Here is a 17,156-nt window from a genome sequence, read left to right on the forward strand (position 1 = left end):
CTGGGTTTGTGTCTTGGGAAATTCCAAAACAAAACTTAAATTTTGTAGGTGCCCAAAAAGTCACTATTCCTTACATCAGTTTCTATTTAAGGGTACAGCTATGAATGAGACAAAGTCCTGCTTCAGATCATCTTGAACCTCTTACCGTGCTAATATTTTCAAAGTTGTGTGATAAGATTTGAATCCATGCATTTGCTTCAGGGACTACATACTTTTTCTTTCTTTTTTCGTGTTTAATAAATTTCTCTTAAGAGCTGTCTAAGGAGGGATGGGGAGACAGCTGAGTGGCATAAGCACCTGACTGGCATGGGCAAGGTGCTGAGTTCAATCCCCTGGACCTCAAAAAACAAACAAACAAAAAAAAAAAAACAAAGAAAAAAAAGAGCTATCTAGGGAGTAACTGGCAGACTCTGTTCCCGCCAAGCTCGTATTAAAAGATGGCCGTATCTCACAAAAGCCAGGACTTCTGCTGTATGAGCACTAAGTTGTTGGCTGAGGCTGCCACTTTGATGGACACATGACTAAGACACCTCTGGGAGGACGGGGCTTCCCAGAGGGCTGCGGTGCACATCTGATTTGTCTGCTCCAGTGATTAAGGCCAAAGTTCTAGGAATTCACTAGAAAACCCAGAAAACCAAGACAATGTGGCCTAGGGTACCTACGTTCAATATACAATATAAACTTGGTTGACAACTAAATGGGAAGTTGTTGAAGTTTCTAAATGGAAACATCGCTCATTTAAACTTAACTTTTAATGTCACTAAGATGTTGTGGCTCAAGTCGCTTCCTTTGTTCAGAGATGGTTTACTTTTAGAAGAAGAGCAAATCCACTTTAATTTTAAGTTTATACGTATCCAAAAGTTCTTCTGTTAGTAGTGACCGATGTGCACTTCACGTGTGTGCTGCCAAAGTGAACATGCTTTGTGCATTTTTAGCATCATGGAATTACTTGTTCAAAGACAACCTTGTTTAAAAGCTAACGTCTAGCATACCAGGTTAAAACGGAAATGTTGTTTTACAAAGCTTTTCCCTTTGTGCAAAATAATGCTCATGAGCCACATTTCAGTCAAAGGATTAATATTCCTAATGTCAAGGAATCCTACAAACTGGTAAAAAGTGATTTTTAAAATCCCAATGCAAAGCTTGACAAGCGATAAGAACAGCTGACTCCTGGAAAAGGAAAGTCACATAGTGAAAAGAAAGCAGATTAAAGCACAAATTATTTTTCATCCTTTAATTGCCAAATATTAAAAAGAGAACACATCCAGTGTCAATAAGAATATATAGACTGCATACATTGTTATAACATTCTAAGAAAAAAGTTTATTAAAAACCAAATAAATATGTAAACACTTGGATCTAGAGTTTTGCCATAGAAATAAGAGCACTGGAATCTAAGAATACACACAGTAAGCCTTTGATTGTGGTAATTGTAAACTGAAAATAAGCTATGCAACAATAACATAAATAGCATATGGCACATGTGTACATTATAATATTCTGGAGCTTTTTTTTTTTTTTTTGTGCTATCAGGGATCAAACTCAGGACCTTGTGCTTGCAGGCACGTATGCCACTGAGTTCTCTCTGGCTAGAGCTTTGAAAAATAATGCTAGACTAATATTTGATGAGTGTGAAAGGTATGCAGGAAAAAAATGGGGAAAAAAGCAAATTGTTGAGTAATACATATGACTTATCTTTAAAATCGATTTCTTCTGTGTATATGTAGGAATATATCCTTGTTATAAATTCCTACTAACAAGAAGGAAGAGGGCAAGCCGTTAGTGCTGGTTGCATCAGGAAGCTGAGATGCTGACCTTATTAATGCATCTTTATTTTGTTTTGTTACGGCAAGTGCCCTGCACGACTTTTAGAAACTGGAGCAGATTTAAGTAGGAAAGAGTCAATTTTGTAACTAACCTATTATTTCCAAAATTACTTGTCTAAGAAAATGCAGCGTAGAGGCTGTTGTCTAGTATAGTATTGCTGAGGTTTTAGGTGTTCACACTTAACATGAGAAAAGCTGTAGGTGACATCACAAGAATGCCTGGACTCTTATTCTATGCCATAGTACTGAAGACTGAAAAATAAGCGTCACTGAGGAGGGTGGTCACCCCTGGATCTGAAAATATTTCATGCTTTTATTTTCTCTATTAATGCCATTTATCTTTTTTTTTTTTGGAACCGGGGGTTGAACTGAGGCCCATGCACTTGCCAGGCAAGCATTAATTCTACTGTGCCATCTCCCTGGCCCCATCATTTGTCTTTTTAAGATGGTCTTTCATTCTGGATTATAAATCCCATCTCTTCCCATTGAAATGAATTCTTGAACTGTACTTATCAAAGCAGTTTACTTTTTAAAATACTTTCCTTTGGTTTTGTTTCTTTGTCTTAATTCAAGCTAAAAAGATTTGATAAAGCACCACACAAGCATTCTCACTGTCCTAGAAATTAAGAATCTAGAAAAAAAAAATGCTTTCTTAGGGTATGAAGATCTTTTCTATTTCCCAAGACATCTGCTTCTCCATTTTCTAGTAATAATCATATTTTTTATCAGTTTTAGGGTACACACATTTTCTATTTTATTATGTTCAAAATAGGTACTAAAATGAAGGCATGCTGTGCTTTGTTAGCTTCATATATTCAATGCATGCAACGCTAGCAGTGCATCTTATCATCAATGGCTTAGATTTAGTAAAAGCAGTAGAAATAGGGAAAACGGAGAAAGGAGAACATTATCAGAGCCCTGGACTTAACCAAGCATTAAACCCAAGTGGGTGGAACATGGAGGGAAACAATGGGAGCCCAGGGCAGTCAGACAGCATCATCCGACTGACTAGAATTTTCTTTGCCTGTACCATGACCACAGGCCTTGGTGGCCATTTAAACAAGAGAGATTTGAGAAAGGAAAGGAGCAATAATTTAAATGTTGGGGAGGTTTATGTCCTTTGCTCCAATGAGTAAAGAAAAATTCAGTGTAAAATAGAATAAGAATGAGTTTTTTCAATGACAAGATGTGGAGGAGTAGAGAATTTTAGAGGAAATCTTAAAGAAAAAGCTTACACATCCAAATTGCTTTAAAACATATCTGATAATCTTGTGGAATCAGTTCATATTCAATGGTGTTATTCATTGAGGCATTTTAATACAAAACTGGTAATAAAGTTATAGGACCAACATGTGTATGGCAATCTAGTTGAAATATTACACCAACAAAATAAGAGACAAAATTAATATTTATATTTATTCTGTTATGAATATTGTATAAATTACTTTAATGTAGAATATGCTTTGTATCAGTCTGCTACTTTAGGGCTTAGCCTGGCTCAAATCCCTGCGGTAGGTTTTTAGTTAGTGCCAGTGCTTTAGCAAAGGTCTTTGGGATGCTCTTAGCAGAATTTAAAAATCTTGCACTCACTTACTTGAATTCCAAAAGATTCATTTCATGGCGAAAATCTCCCTGGACCATCTTTAAGTTTGAGTTTTGCTCAGAGGTGGAAGCCTCTATCTTTGCGAAGAGCTGCGTTACCTAGTGAATGTAGAAGAAAGAGCTTTTTGTGCTGAGCAGCACCCCCAGCAGTACACTGATCACACTTTACTCCTAAAGGAGCTAGGAATGAACTTGAAAGCACGTTGGCTGGGTTTTTTGTTTGTTTCTTTGTTTTTTTTTTTTTTGTTTTTTGTTTTTTGTTTTTTTTTGCAGAACCGGGGATTGAACTCAGGTCCTTGCACTTGCCAGGCAAGTGCTTATTCTACTGAGCTATCTCCCTGGCCCGTATGGCCTCAGCCATTTCAAGATAGCGTTCTGACATGACCGTGTACAAAGCACACATGGTGGTTCAGGGTGGAGGAAGATGGAATTACAAGCATGGGGGAAACTCCATTAGGTACTGGAACTGGATCAAAATATAGACGCAGAACTGCAGCATAGAAGTTTGTCTAACTAACACTATCAAAGAGAACAGAATAACATGACTGGCTTTGACCAAACAAGCCACTCACAAACCAGGCGACCCCAGAAAAGAAAGTCAGCATTGAATGCAATCACAAGAGAAAGGTTTGAATGGCTTTTGAGTAGCAGCTGATGCCTCAATAGTGGGCTGCCGGAGGCGCACTTTAGGCAAGGAAAAGGCAGAAAAGTTAGGCAAAATAATTAGCATCCAGCCTTTGCCTCTCTACCTGGCAACAGCAAAGGCACAGAGAGCGGGCAGAGCAATATTAATGCCAGATAAAACACACCAAACCAGGTAACTCGCAAACATCCAGCGCTCATTCTTTTTGGGGGGCGGGGGCAGAACTGGGGATTGAACTCAGGCCCTTGCACTTGCCAGGGAAGCGCTTATTCCACTGAGCCATCTCCCCAGCCGTTAGCCCAGCACTCATTCTTTTCCAGCACCCACAAACATCTCCAACAACTACACATAAAAAAATCTCAATCACCCAACGAAGGAAAACCATAGGCCGTGACTCTTATTAAATGAGAGTAGAAACTAATAATAAAAATACATGTAAAGAAACAAAAATCCAGCCACTCGAGATAAACGAAAATGCTTCTTTCTTTCTAGTGTTTCACAGGAGGGCATGCCCCTGATGTCTACCTCAACGGGCGGAACTGCCAACGGCTGGAAGCTGTGCGCAGCACCCGTCGCCGCGAGCCCATGGGGTCCTCCCACGGCATCTCCCGCCAGGGACTCATAGCTCAAGTTTGCTCAAGGAACTTAACGAATGCTCTCTGGCCTAACAGTGCAAGCCTTCCTTCCCTGTCATTTCCCCAGGAATCAGACCCGCGGAGGGTCTCTGCCTCATCCAGCTCCCTCCCTATTTCTCCTCGTAGATTTTTGCCTCAGTCAATCTCTCATTCACCTAGTTTCTATGATATTTGTTTCTGAAGAATCTAGACTAAGATGAGTATTCAAGGGTAAATCCTCACCAGAATTATAATCTACGTAGGAGATGCAAGTGAGAATATCACCTATCTAAAGGAACAACCAAATTTATTATCAGGTAAGTACTTGGTAAGTACACTGATCAGGCTAGATCAGTGTCCCTGGATATAAAGAGTGAGTCAGAAGGCACAGGGAATCTGCAGAGGTCAGTGAAAAGAGGACCTTTCAAGTCCAGGCCAGAGATCCTTCATGGTTTTGTAAGAGATGCAACCCATTGCAGGGGTTTTAAATAAGAAAGAATATGATCAGCTTGTATTAATGTTGGATCCTTAACAATAAGAGCTCCTATAGGAATGCCTTTTCTTACAATCCATGGTTCCACAGGGATTTGAGGGGCAGTCAGAGGGTAAGGAAGCCACCTTAGTGGACTCAGAGAAGAGTCGGAGGTCAGTGGCGTCAAAAATCTGAGTGGTGGAATGAAGGGGGCTATACTTAACAAGGCAGCAGGACTGGAATAAGAGAGTGCTGGTTAAATACTTGTTGACTGAGCTGACTGCAACCCTGGTGTATATGAATGAGCTGTCTTATTAAAGCCCTTTTGAAGGAATATGTTCTTTTACTTTATTTTATTTTTTTGTGGCCGGCTCAGCCTGCCCTTGTGGGGAGGGCTGGTGCAGCATGTGGTGCCGGGGATTGAACTGTGATCCCTGCACACTTGCCTAAGCAGGTGCTTTAGTCCACTGAGCTATCTCGTGGACCTGAGGTTCTTTTAAAAAGTGACAACCTGACTGGACTTCTGAATTAGCTAGAATGATCTGGCTTCTGTCAGTAGCACACAAGAGCCTTGTCTGTTTCAGTTACCTTTAGATCCAAGTTTTTGGAAACAGTTGTCAGAGCAGACATGAGGTCTTGGATCGCCTTCTCCATTTGCCGGTGCTCGTGCCTGATGACGTGGATGTCTCCAGAAAGCTTCATAATGCTGGAGTCACACCTGGCGCCAAGAGGGACACTTGTGTGAGATCGGAGGCTCAGGATATTTTTTAATACTCTAGTAGGATCTGTACATTCATTTGATGGCAAAACTTCTTGAGTCCTTTGCACAATTATTTGCAGATGTAGGAGGACCAAAAGGATGTAAGAGATGTAACCCACTGCAGGGTTACAATAATGATGAGAGAAATCAGATGGATACATTGGCCTGCACCAAAGCACTGACTTGCACACAAGAGGACATTGGGGTACACTGGGGAAACTATATTTGGGGCACTGTATGAACTCAATCATAAGAGTATTAGCAGGTTGGCCTACTGCTTATAGCTGGGCAAAATTGACACCTTTTCTTCTGAATCCATCTTCCTTACTTTGCCTACAGATTGTGAATTCTCCTTTAACTAAAAACATTGCCCCACCCAAACAAAATCTTTTTTTTTTAAATTTTATTTATTTATTTATTTATTTGAGAGAGAGAGAGAGAGAGTGAGAGAGAGAGAGAGAGAGAGAAAGAGTGTGTGGCCAGCTCAGCCCACCAGGGGGCAGGGCTGGCTGGCATGTGGTGCTGGGGGATTGAACCGCGGTCCCTGATGCTTTTGCTAAGCTTGTTCTAAGTAGGTGCTTTAGACCACTGAGCCATCTCTCCAGCCCCCAAACAAAATCTTTGAATCTGCAATTATTATTCTTGATTCAAACATTTTAATAATAATAAAAAATAATTATTCTAATAAAACCAATTTCCACCCTCACAGCTGCTGAGCTCCTGCTCTTCCAGGGCTGTCAGGTATGGTCTGACCTTTCACAGACACCATTTACACACACATTTGGATGGAGCTTGGGTCCAAGGTGGCATTTGACATTTTAGGGAAGGAACTCTGGTGAGTTGGAGTTAGCCTGCTGATTGAGCAGCTTCCCAGCACACCAGGGAAGGAAAATACACAGAGGCTGAGCCCTCTATCATGACCCAAGGCCTCTCTACGAAGCCAGCAGATGATGGCCCTAATGGTCAGTTACAGTAAATGTTAACGGGTACGTGAAAGACAGCAAGCACTGTGGGATGTGCCTTTGTAGATCAGAATTAGCAAGGATCACGTCAGTAACTGTCATCCTGTAAAATGACTGCTTTGACTGTCATCAGATAACATAGAGAAGCACATTTTCATGTTGTCATGCTAAGTAAGTGGTGTAAGTATTGTTTTATGACTATTAGTTTGGGTTTTAAAAAAATTTTTATTCAGGACTGAATTTTTTCTCTTAAGATTTTTGGAGCTGAAAGTTGAACCAAAGGCAAGCGTTGTTGGTAACTTTGCCCGAGATGTCCTTCAAGGGTTACCACGCAACTGGGGGTGAGGCGGAAGAGGGGAGCCTATTGGGAGAAAACAGATAGAGTTCATCTGATTAAGAATCAGCACGAGATGTCATACACACAGGTCAAGGCTCAAAGTCATTCTACACTTTTACGTGCAGACACTGCCACTGTGGGAACACACCCCTGGTGTTGACTAGCCAGAATGCCTTACATCCATTTTATGACTTCCAAAGACTACAGGAGTAGTTACTGCTGCCACGACGTCCCCTCACCACCTCCCATCCCAGCTCTGCTCCCAATCCCCACACCAGCTGGTATGGGACGAGTGCCTGTGCAGGGAAGGCACTGGCTAAGAATCTGGTCCGTGGCGTCACAGGCTTTGAGGCCTGTCTCTGACACATCCCAAGTTTGTGGTCTAGGATGAGTTCCTTAGCATCTACAAGTTTCAGTTTTCTTTATCTGGACCAAGAGGGATAAGGACACCGAGGTCACTGCACAGCTGTGCAGTTTGTCCACCACACCCTCCGGGGGCGCCAGATGCGCAGGCAACCGTGTGGCTAGGGCTTGCTGAGAGCTCGTGCCCCGCCTTCAAGTCCTGGGCCTCTACCCATCCTCACCACTCTGACTTCATGAAAGTATTTCAGGGTGGAGGCAGGCAGCCAATGCAAAGCCTGGAGTCACCCAAGCCCACCATTATACAAGGTGAAGTCAGGAATCGATTAGTGAGTTTTCAGAGCTGACCTGTACCCTAAAGGAAGCTCTCTGCCGCCTTCTTTAGGGTGATTTCATTTCTGTCAAAGTAATATGTGTCCATTGTAAAAATTTTTACAAAAGTTGCAAAGAATAGAATAAAAGGAGAGGAGAGTTAATATCCTAAATTCTCTCAGAAAAAAAATATTGTTAATATTTAGTTATCATTCCAATCAAGATACTATAGACACCACATGCACACACACATGTATATTTATTTATGAACAGCCCTCCCTTGGTATCCACGGGGGCAGTGGATATAGGGAACCCCTCCCCCTTCAGATCCCCACCATCCTCAGATGCTTACATCCCCTATATAAAATGGAATAGTATTAGTGTATAACCCCTGCATCCTCTCATGTACTTTAAATCACTGCTAGATTACTTGAAAGCCTAAAAGAACGTTAGAGTCATGTAAACAGTTGCATTGTTCAGGGAGGAATGACAAGGCATAGTCTCCATCCAAGGTTGCTTGAATCCATGGATACAAAAGCCAAATATATGGAGGGCCGACTGTGTCTGCCTTTTCACTGCGAGAGATCTGTTTCTAAAAAATGAAACTATAAAAAACCATCATAGATTGTAATTGTTGCTTTTTTACAACTGCCATCTCAGCTTTAACCAGCATCTGTTGACCATGTGCCACAAAACGAGGAAATAGATACATTTAAATTCATGTTCGTTCAATAGTTTTGATTACTATTTTGCTATTTTTAAAATGTCAAAATGCAGAGACATTTGTATTGTGTTCTATATCAAGAATTCCTATAATTACTGAGTCTTCATTCTATGTCCTTAGCTTATGTTCCTTAGTGGCCCTTTAAACTATGATTTTTTTTCCCCCAGAGACCCTTAATCTTGGCTTATTCTTTGGTTGGCCAGAGTTTTCCATCCAGATTTGGAAGAGGAGCTCAGGAGTGTTAAGGTCTTCAAGTCCTTAAGAACGCCTGTCTGGTCTCTTATACTTCTAAGGTAACTTGGTGAAGATCACTGTTGGTGTTTATACCTAGATGTCCCTTGAAGCCCCATGAACCTGTAGGTGGGGCTTTTGAAAAGCTACAGCATCATGGGGGCGCTACAGCTAAATGTGATGTGGGGAGGTGGGGCTTGGCAGGATGAGGTCACGGGGTCGGGAGGGGACTGAGGGGATCTGTCATCCTCTCCTCTGCTGTGACGTGAGCAGCTTTCCTCTGCCCAGCCCTTCCATCCCTCAGCTAACCATGCAGAGCTTGAAATGTCCAAAACATGACCCCAAAGGTTAGATACTATTCTGTGTGCACCATACAGTATCACATATATCTCCTGAAGACTAGAGTTAGGGTAGTGCTCTTGACCGACCCCTTAAGAAACTGGTTGGGTATCTCGCAGGAAACATTAGGCCATAGCTCTCTGCTGTGACACTCTGGCCTCCTCTCCTTCCTCAGATCCAGCCAGTTTTTCCCAAGGGTGGCCTAGTGAGGAGGAAGGTTCTGGAGAAAGGGAATGATACAGGAACCATTTGGTTCTGCCACTGCTCCCCCCAGCTCTTCAGGGCTGCTGACTGGGCCCTGGTGCATGTCCCATGTGTGTCTCCTGGCGCCCACTCAAACTCCTAAAAGTACTGCTTTACTATGTAATGCCTTTTGGCATTACAACTCTTGATCTGGAGGAAATGATTGCGTCTAAGGTTTGAGAAGGTATGCATCTGGACGTCACAATGCTTGGTACGTGTGCCGACTGTGGTTAGCAGTTGTGGCAAATGCATTTCATGCTAAAGACAGAGTTTTCACTTTCCTTCTTTTCTTTTCCACTGGCATTGAGATGTCTCAAGTGACAGAAGGGGAGTAAAATGCCTTCAGCCTGCCCTCTAGACAGGAGCATCCCCTCAGCTTTTCAAACATCACTAATTTCTTTGTTTCCTTTCCTCCCTCCCTCCCTCCCTCCCTCCCTTCCTTTTATGTACTCAGGACAGGGTCGACAGGATCTCACTACACTGATCAGACTTGTAGTGATCCTTCTGTTTTCAGCCTCCCAAACCCTTGTATTACAGGTGCGCGCCACCACACCACCAGTCTCAGTTGCTGTCTCAGTGTGTTCCGAGGGCGGGGCTGGCTCCACACTCCAAGGATCAAACTTCCTGCCCCCGTGTCTGCCTAAGCAGGAGCTTTAATCTGCTAGCTCTCTGGCTGGCCCTTCAAAAGTCACTAACTTCTATCATAGCATTAGGTGTCTTCCAAGGACATGATTTGTACTTTCAATCATACATCATCACAATTTACCATTTTTTAAATGCAGGTTTTCTTTGTCCCAAAGAGTCCAGTGTGGCCTGCTGGTTGACCTCTCCTGGCTGCTGCTACAAACTGCCTTAACCACTCGTACTGAGCCCCGGCTTCCCCTGCCTTTCCTTTTCTGCTCTTGGGTCAAAGCTACCAAATAGACGAGGGGGTGAAAGGGTGCTTTAGCTCCTTGCTAGTGTTTTCTTTTGAACTGCCACGGTGCTAGGGTAGAAAATAAGTCATAAAATTCAAAGACCATTAGAATTGTTAAATATTGAGCCTGATTTATGAAGACTAACGTGTTTGCTAGGAATTATGTTAAAAAGAGCAACCTAATTTCACTTCTGCTGAAATTCTCATTGAATTAAAGCTTCCAGCTGTGGAAAGCCAGTAATCAATCTGCCTGAGCTTCCCTTTAGTCATCTGTCTGGGAAAAATACAGACAAGAAACAGGAGAGGCAGGGGGCATGTACCTCTGGTGGCTTTTAGCCAGATTCTGTCTCAGGTTACCAACAGAGTTCAGAAATTTTCCATAAAAGAGGAGAGATGCTTCAAGGGAAAGATAAGATCTTGTCCCACAGCCACTGCTTAGGACAAAGATGAAGGTTATGTCCAAGGGACTGGAGCAAGCCCCATGCAGTGGCCCATGCTAGTAGGGACAGAGGTGAGGCTGCGGGTGAGGCTGAGGGGGGAGGAACCCTGGAACCTAGGGAGTCCCAGGCTGCATAGCAGGACTCTTGTATCCAAACAATAAAAATAAAATTAAAATTAAAATGATATAGCCTGGGCGTGTAAGTCAGTGGTAAAGCACATGTTCACTCTGGCTGTGCAACTTGGAGTAAGAGCGTCTGGCTCACTTTTTTCATTTGTTCTTTTGTCCTGCATGCAAAATGGGATTTACAAAAAGGAAACAGAGAGGGAGAGGGGTCAGCAGCACACTACGGAATTGAGCCAAATCCTATTTCATTCAAAATATCTTCTTGCAAAAATATATCTAAGTGCAGTTGTGGGTTTCCTTGTATTTATTTAGTGATCTCACTTTATAACTCATTGATATATAATTCTTTTTGGGATCAAATGTTGCATCATAAAATTTATAATGAGGCATATTTTATTTATAGTTATGCACAATAGGAATATCTTTGGTATATAGTCTCTGTATGGTCAGATAGTTCCTTGAAGATGGTTTTTCAATCATAAATATTATTTTCTAAAAGTATTCTAAAGAGGAATGAAGAGACACTTAAGAGTGGCAAAGCCTTTCCCAGAGCCACTAATTATATCTATGTCAGGGGCAAGCTGAGTGCTCCGGGCCCTTCCTCTTTCCCTGTCGAACTCCTGGCCCATCCTGGTCTGCACCTTACACTCTTCTCCAAAAGAGCAGGGTGCAGATCAAGTGCAACCCTACCCTCTGATTCTCTGCCCCTTTCTTGTCAAAACAGCTCTGCACCTCACATTTCCTCAGCCCCAAGCCAGGAGCCTCAGTGGTGACCCTCGACGCCCTGTCTTTGCTCCTTTCCATGTCTATTCAGGTCCCGTGTTGCCTGCCTGCTGCTCTGGACTTCATGGCTGTAGTCGACTTGCTTGCCACTTCTCAGCTGGGCTGCTGTAAGAGCTTGCCTCGATGTCCATGTCTTCTCATACCTAATCCTTGTACATGTCACTCATAAGAATTTGATACGTGTGAGAATCTTATATGTGATTACTGGGGGTGTCTGTGTATGGGTATTGGCATTTGGGGAGCTATGGGCTGCAAAGAAGAGTCTGGTCACCGCCAGTGGAATCAAAGTGGACATTCCAAGTAATTGTTAGGTCCCACACATAACTCAAGGCTTGCAAAGTTTAATTTATTCTTTGTCTCTGTCTCTGTGTCTCTGTTTCTGTGTCTGTCTCTATCTCTGTCACTGTGTCTCTCTGTCTGTCTCTGTCTCTGTCTCTCTCTCTTATCCTTTTGAGACAGGGTTTCATTATGCAGTTCAGACTGCCCTTGAGTTCAGTTAGTAGCCCAGGTTGGTGTCAAACATGCAGTAATCCTTGTGCCCCAGCTTCTCAAGCACTGGGATTTTTTTCTCATAATTTTATTGATAAACAAATAGCAATGAGACAGTTTCAAATCAAATTGGTAGGACAGTTTCAATAATTAACACATTGCATATATTCTTTCTAGTGTTTAATTGCTGTACAAGATGCGGACATAATATCCTATTTACAAACACCATTAGAACAAATCCCTCTATTCATTAAGAGGATGTAACTATATATCTATGCTAACCACTTTGAATATACAGATATAAAATGGACATTCATCTGTATACCCTTTTTTTGTTAAGTTCTGTTATTTGAATTTTTTTTTTGTTGTTGTTCTTCTGATTGGCTAATTTTATTTTATTTTATTTTTTCCCCATAATTTTATTGATAAATAGCAATGAGACAGTTGCAAATCAAATCGGTAGGACAGTTTCAATAATTAACACACTGCATACATTCTTCCTAGTGGTTAATAAGCACTGGGATTATAGGTATACACCACCATGCATTACCTTTTCAAAGTTCTTTAGGACATTTTCTCAACTACCATCTCATATAAAGTTTCTAGCTTGAGAAACTATAATATTAGATTTATTTGGCAGCAAGAATCCAGTGGCTAAGGACTGTGCCTCCTTACCTGGCTACTCTTCCCCGAAGGTCTCCAACTCCTTGCAGGTGTTTGATGCTTAGATCCTGCACTGCAAAATTGGTTCCTGTGGCTGCCTGATCTCGAGCTCTTATTTGATCTTCCAACATCTGTAATTCAGAGTTAAAAATCACTATTACATACTTTCCTGTGATGCCTGATAATACAACATTTAACGTGGCAGAATGTGTATTTATAGTTAGGCTGGTGGGATTAAGGAGTGAAAGAGGCCTATGTCAAGGGGAACTGGTCTGGTTTATCCAGGAGGCTTCAATGGCTTGATTTCAGTTGGGTGTGGCCAGTAGGAATAACACAAGAATAATTTTTCAACAAAAGCTAGAAATCTAAACTTTATGCAATTCTCTTACTGTAAAAAATATTCAAAATCTTTACATAGTCTATAGGCCAAATAGAATATATTTGTCTTGCAGACCTGGACATGAGCTGCCATTTGGCTATCACCGTGTAAAAACTTCATACACAGATCTATGTTCACACACACAATCGATGGTAAATTTAGGAAAACATCTCTTAATATGGCCTCAGGTAAGGGTCACTTAGGGATTGGAGCAGAATAGCAATGAAGGTCCATAGCACAATGGGCATAGTTGATCTGAATCAAACTGTTTCCTCCACATAGGGCGAAAGGGTTTTTCCAAAGATTTCTTAGAGAACATAAGAGATTTCATGGCACATGTGTGTTCAGATTCTGTCCCTGAGTTCTGTTCTCATGATGTTTTGGAAACAAAGTTGACTTTCTTATACTACCAGGTTGATGGCCTGAGAAAGGTAGTTTTTAATTTTTTGTACCTATTTATAAATATCAACTCAAAAAAGTCCTACCTATCCATAGAAAAGATTTGTCTTACTTGACAGGCAGGCACTGAGCTGCTGAGCTATCTCCCTGGTCCTGTTTTACTTGACATTCATAAAAATTCTAGTGTGAAGTATCAGCACATAAAATGTTTATTCGTTGAGAAACACGTGAGTATGGAACTCTGGGAAACACCAAATGGTGATGCCTGGAAATATTAGTTTAGCTGTTACAGGGGACAATGGCCCCAATTATATTTAAGAGTAGACTCACAAATTTTACTAGGTAAAAATGGATTTTTGTAGCAGATGAATTACAGGAATTTCAAAGACCATATACAGATCTTTCCCATTTTTAAGTTGGACAACTGAGACAACCTAAGAGCAAGTAAAGCATTAACTGAAGATGTAAAATATCAGTAACACTGGTGAGAGCTTGGTTTTATCTCTGTGCATATACGTCTCCTTTTTTTTTTAATAAAGAAGAGTAATGAAATGGAACATAATCATACTGAAGCATTTTTTAGAAGAAAGATAATGAAATCAGTGTAATAGTAGTGCTACCAATTGGTTTGATGTAATGCACTAATGACCTGCAACATCATGTAATATTGTAAAGAAAACCTCAGTAAGAGGTTGTAAGGAAGAGCTTTGATATGTACAAGGCTCAAAAATCAACCAGGAGGAATTGTGCAAAAGGTATTGGGATCTCTGATTATTTAGAAGATATTTAGGTCTTTACCTCATGCCATGTCTCAATATATATTTTTTAAAAATAGACTAAAAGTATAGATTAAAATTAAACCAGAGTCTTTGACAAGGTAGCTCAGTGACAGCATGGCAAGGCCTCGGGTTTGATCACTAATCCACAAACACATGAGCACACACAAATTAAACCATAAATAACAAAAATGATTTCATATCTGTAGGATTTTCTGATCTTCAACACGAGGTAACTCTTTAAGCAAACTATTTGAATGTTTATACAAATAGTGAAAAGGAATGTAAACACAAATTAGATATAAAATGAACACTGGAAAAACATAAATAACAAGTGTGATTGGCAAGAGCTTCATTGGTGTCCTGCAATGAACATGAATTTGTCCATGAGAGCTGGTTGGGCATTAACTTTTCCAGCTTTGAGTTCAGGGTCATTGCGCTGGTTGTTTGGAAACACAGTGGAAGTATAATTATACCATGGAAATGGGCAAATACCACAAAATAGGGTCCTCTTAAAAACTTGACTGCTGATGATTAAACATTTATCAGCATACCATTGTTATTATCCTTAATAGATAAAAGAACTCTCAAATCTGTTAACAATTAAGTACTAAAACTCCAGAAGATAAATTGGGAAAAGACACAGGCAGATTATTGGCAGAGGAAATACAAATTTTCATAGTCACTTTAAATAAATGAATTCAAAGCCTTCACAGAAAGGAAGATCTCACTTTTATCAAATTAAAAAAGATTAAGACAATAAATTTGAACGCGGGCCATGGGCCCAGTGGAAAGAAACACTCTGGTATAATGTTCATGGAGGTGTAAATGAAGTATATGAACTTTGTAGAAATCATTCTGGCACGATGTATCAAGAACCTTCACAGCACTAACACCTTCGTCATTTTACTTCTAAGAATATATATTATGGAAATAATCCAAAGGCAGGCACATACTTGTGCACCAGGATATTTCAACATTAGAGAATAATTAAGCAAATTATGGGGCATGTCCCACAGCAAGAATTTTTAATGACATATGAAAGAGTTCTTGTTGTAATTTTATATGAAAGATTGTGCTTGCAGAAATCGTCTCCTCCTCCTTACTGAAAGGCTGGCAAAGACTGGGGGAGGATACAGGTGGGGACTTGCAGGTGCTGGCACTGGGTGGTAGAATCGGGAGAATATTTTCCCCAGGTTTTAAAATTTCTTCCTCATTTGGTTTTTGTTTTTCCTCTTTAAAATAAAATTAAATGATAAAAAGAAATACAATTTCTTTTTCTACTTCCGCACTAATTGTAATGAACAAGAATCATGTTTACATACTAAGGGAAAAACTACAATGAAAGTAGTATTATACTTAACATTTTCATTTTTGAGTTAAACAAGGAATTTCAAAACTTATAAAGAGCTGCCTGCTTTAAAAAATCTTTTGTTTTTAAAAAGGAACAAGAAACTCAACTATTGCTATTTTGGGTGCATTTAAAAATAATTGTGTTCTACCTGGGAGACAGCTCAGTGGTCTAAGCGCCTGCCTGGTTTGGGCAAGGGTTTGATCCCTGGTGCTTATACTGCATGATGTGCTGGCCCCAGAATGGGAGTACTGAGCCTTCTACCAGGACTGGGCGTGGTGGCCCCAGAATGGGAGTACTAAGCCTTCTACCAGGACTGGGCATGGTGGCACAAGCCTATAATCCCATCGCTGGAGAGGCTGAGACAGAAGGATCACTACAAGTCTGAGCTGCATAGGGCAACCCTGTATAAAATAAATAAATAAATAGATTTTAAAAAATAATAACTATTTTCATTCTCTTTATGGACCTAAGTCAAGTGTCAGTTTCTATTTGGATTTGTCTTTTAGGCCAATTTGTAAGGGGACTGACTGGGTTGAAAGTTTGCTTTCTTTAAAAATATTTGAATGTATTTGTCTATAAAAGTGCTTATTACATTTCATTTTAGTTATTACTAAAGGTAGCCGTGTAGTTTCTGCTTCATAGAATTTTAACGAAGTTACCTAAAGGCTTTAACATTTTTTAAATATGATTTTCCAAGCAATTATATCAGACATCTCCCCTTTTTATTTGTGTCAAAGCCTTACCAGGATTGCCAATAACTGGAGATGTTATAGTTTCTCAAAAATGTTTTTGCTTTGTATTTTTTCAGACCTAACCAAAATAACTATTGTTGGATAAGTAACTCTCAGTGAGATGCTAGAGACGTGGAGACTATTTTCCACCTTAATCTCAACAGGGTTTTAGGAGTACAGCTAATATGTATTAGAATGCACAACTCAAGGGACACTTTTGGACAGATTTTGATAGATCTGATCAATTGTGTAACAACAACCAGCAGCAAAATACAAAACATTCTTAGAAACATTTTGACAAGAATGTTGTTCTCTTTGTAGCTAGATTTAATTCATACTTCAGAATCTTATTTTGGTACCAAAGCTGTATTTACTTGATTTACTACTAATCATCTCAGAAGCCAGGGAGCTGTTTATCTCATTTATTTATTTATTTATTTATTTATTTATTTATTCCATAACTTTACTGAGAGACAAATAGCAATGTGACAGTTTCAAATCAAATTGGTAGGACAGTTTCAATAATTAACACATTGCATACTCTCTTCCTAGTGGTTAATTGCTATACAAGATGCAGATATGATGTCCTATTTACAAACACTATTAGAACAAATCCCTCTATTCATTAAGAGAATGTAACTATATATCTATTCTAACCATTTTGAATACACAGATA

The 17,156-nt window shown here is 40.3% G+C and overlaps 1 protein-coding gene across 1 annotated transcript in view; it reads right to left on the reverse strand.

The window, feature by feature from the left end:
• Positions 1–17,156, reverse strand: part of Fam81b (family with sequence similarity 81 member B) — a 49,997-nt gene that overhangs the window by 9,516 nt on the left and 23,325 nt on the right. Inside the window, 3 exon segments of the mRNA XM_004625432.2 lie at positions 3,421–3,527; positions 5,746–5,875; positions 12,854–12,972. Coding sequence (XP_004625489.1) covers positions 3,421–3,527; positions 5,746–5,875; positions 12,854–12,972 — 356 coding nt within the window.

Source organism: Octodon degus, unplaced genomic scaffold (genome assembly GCF_000260255.1).
Source record: "Octodon degus isolate 3935 unplaced genomic scaffold, OctDeg1.0 scaffold00009, whole genome shotgun sequence".
Classification (NCBI taxonomy): domain Eukaryota; kingdom Metazoa; phylum Chordata; class Mammalia; order Rodentia; family Octodontidae; genus Octodon; species Octodon degus.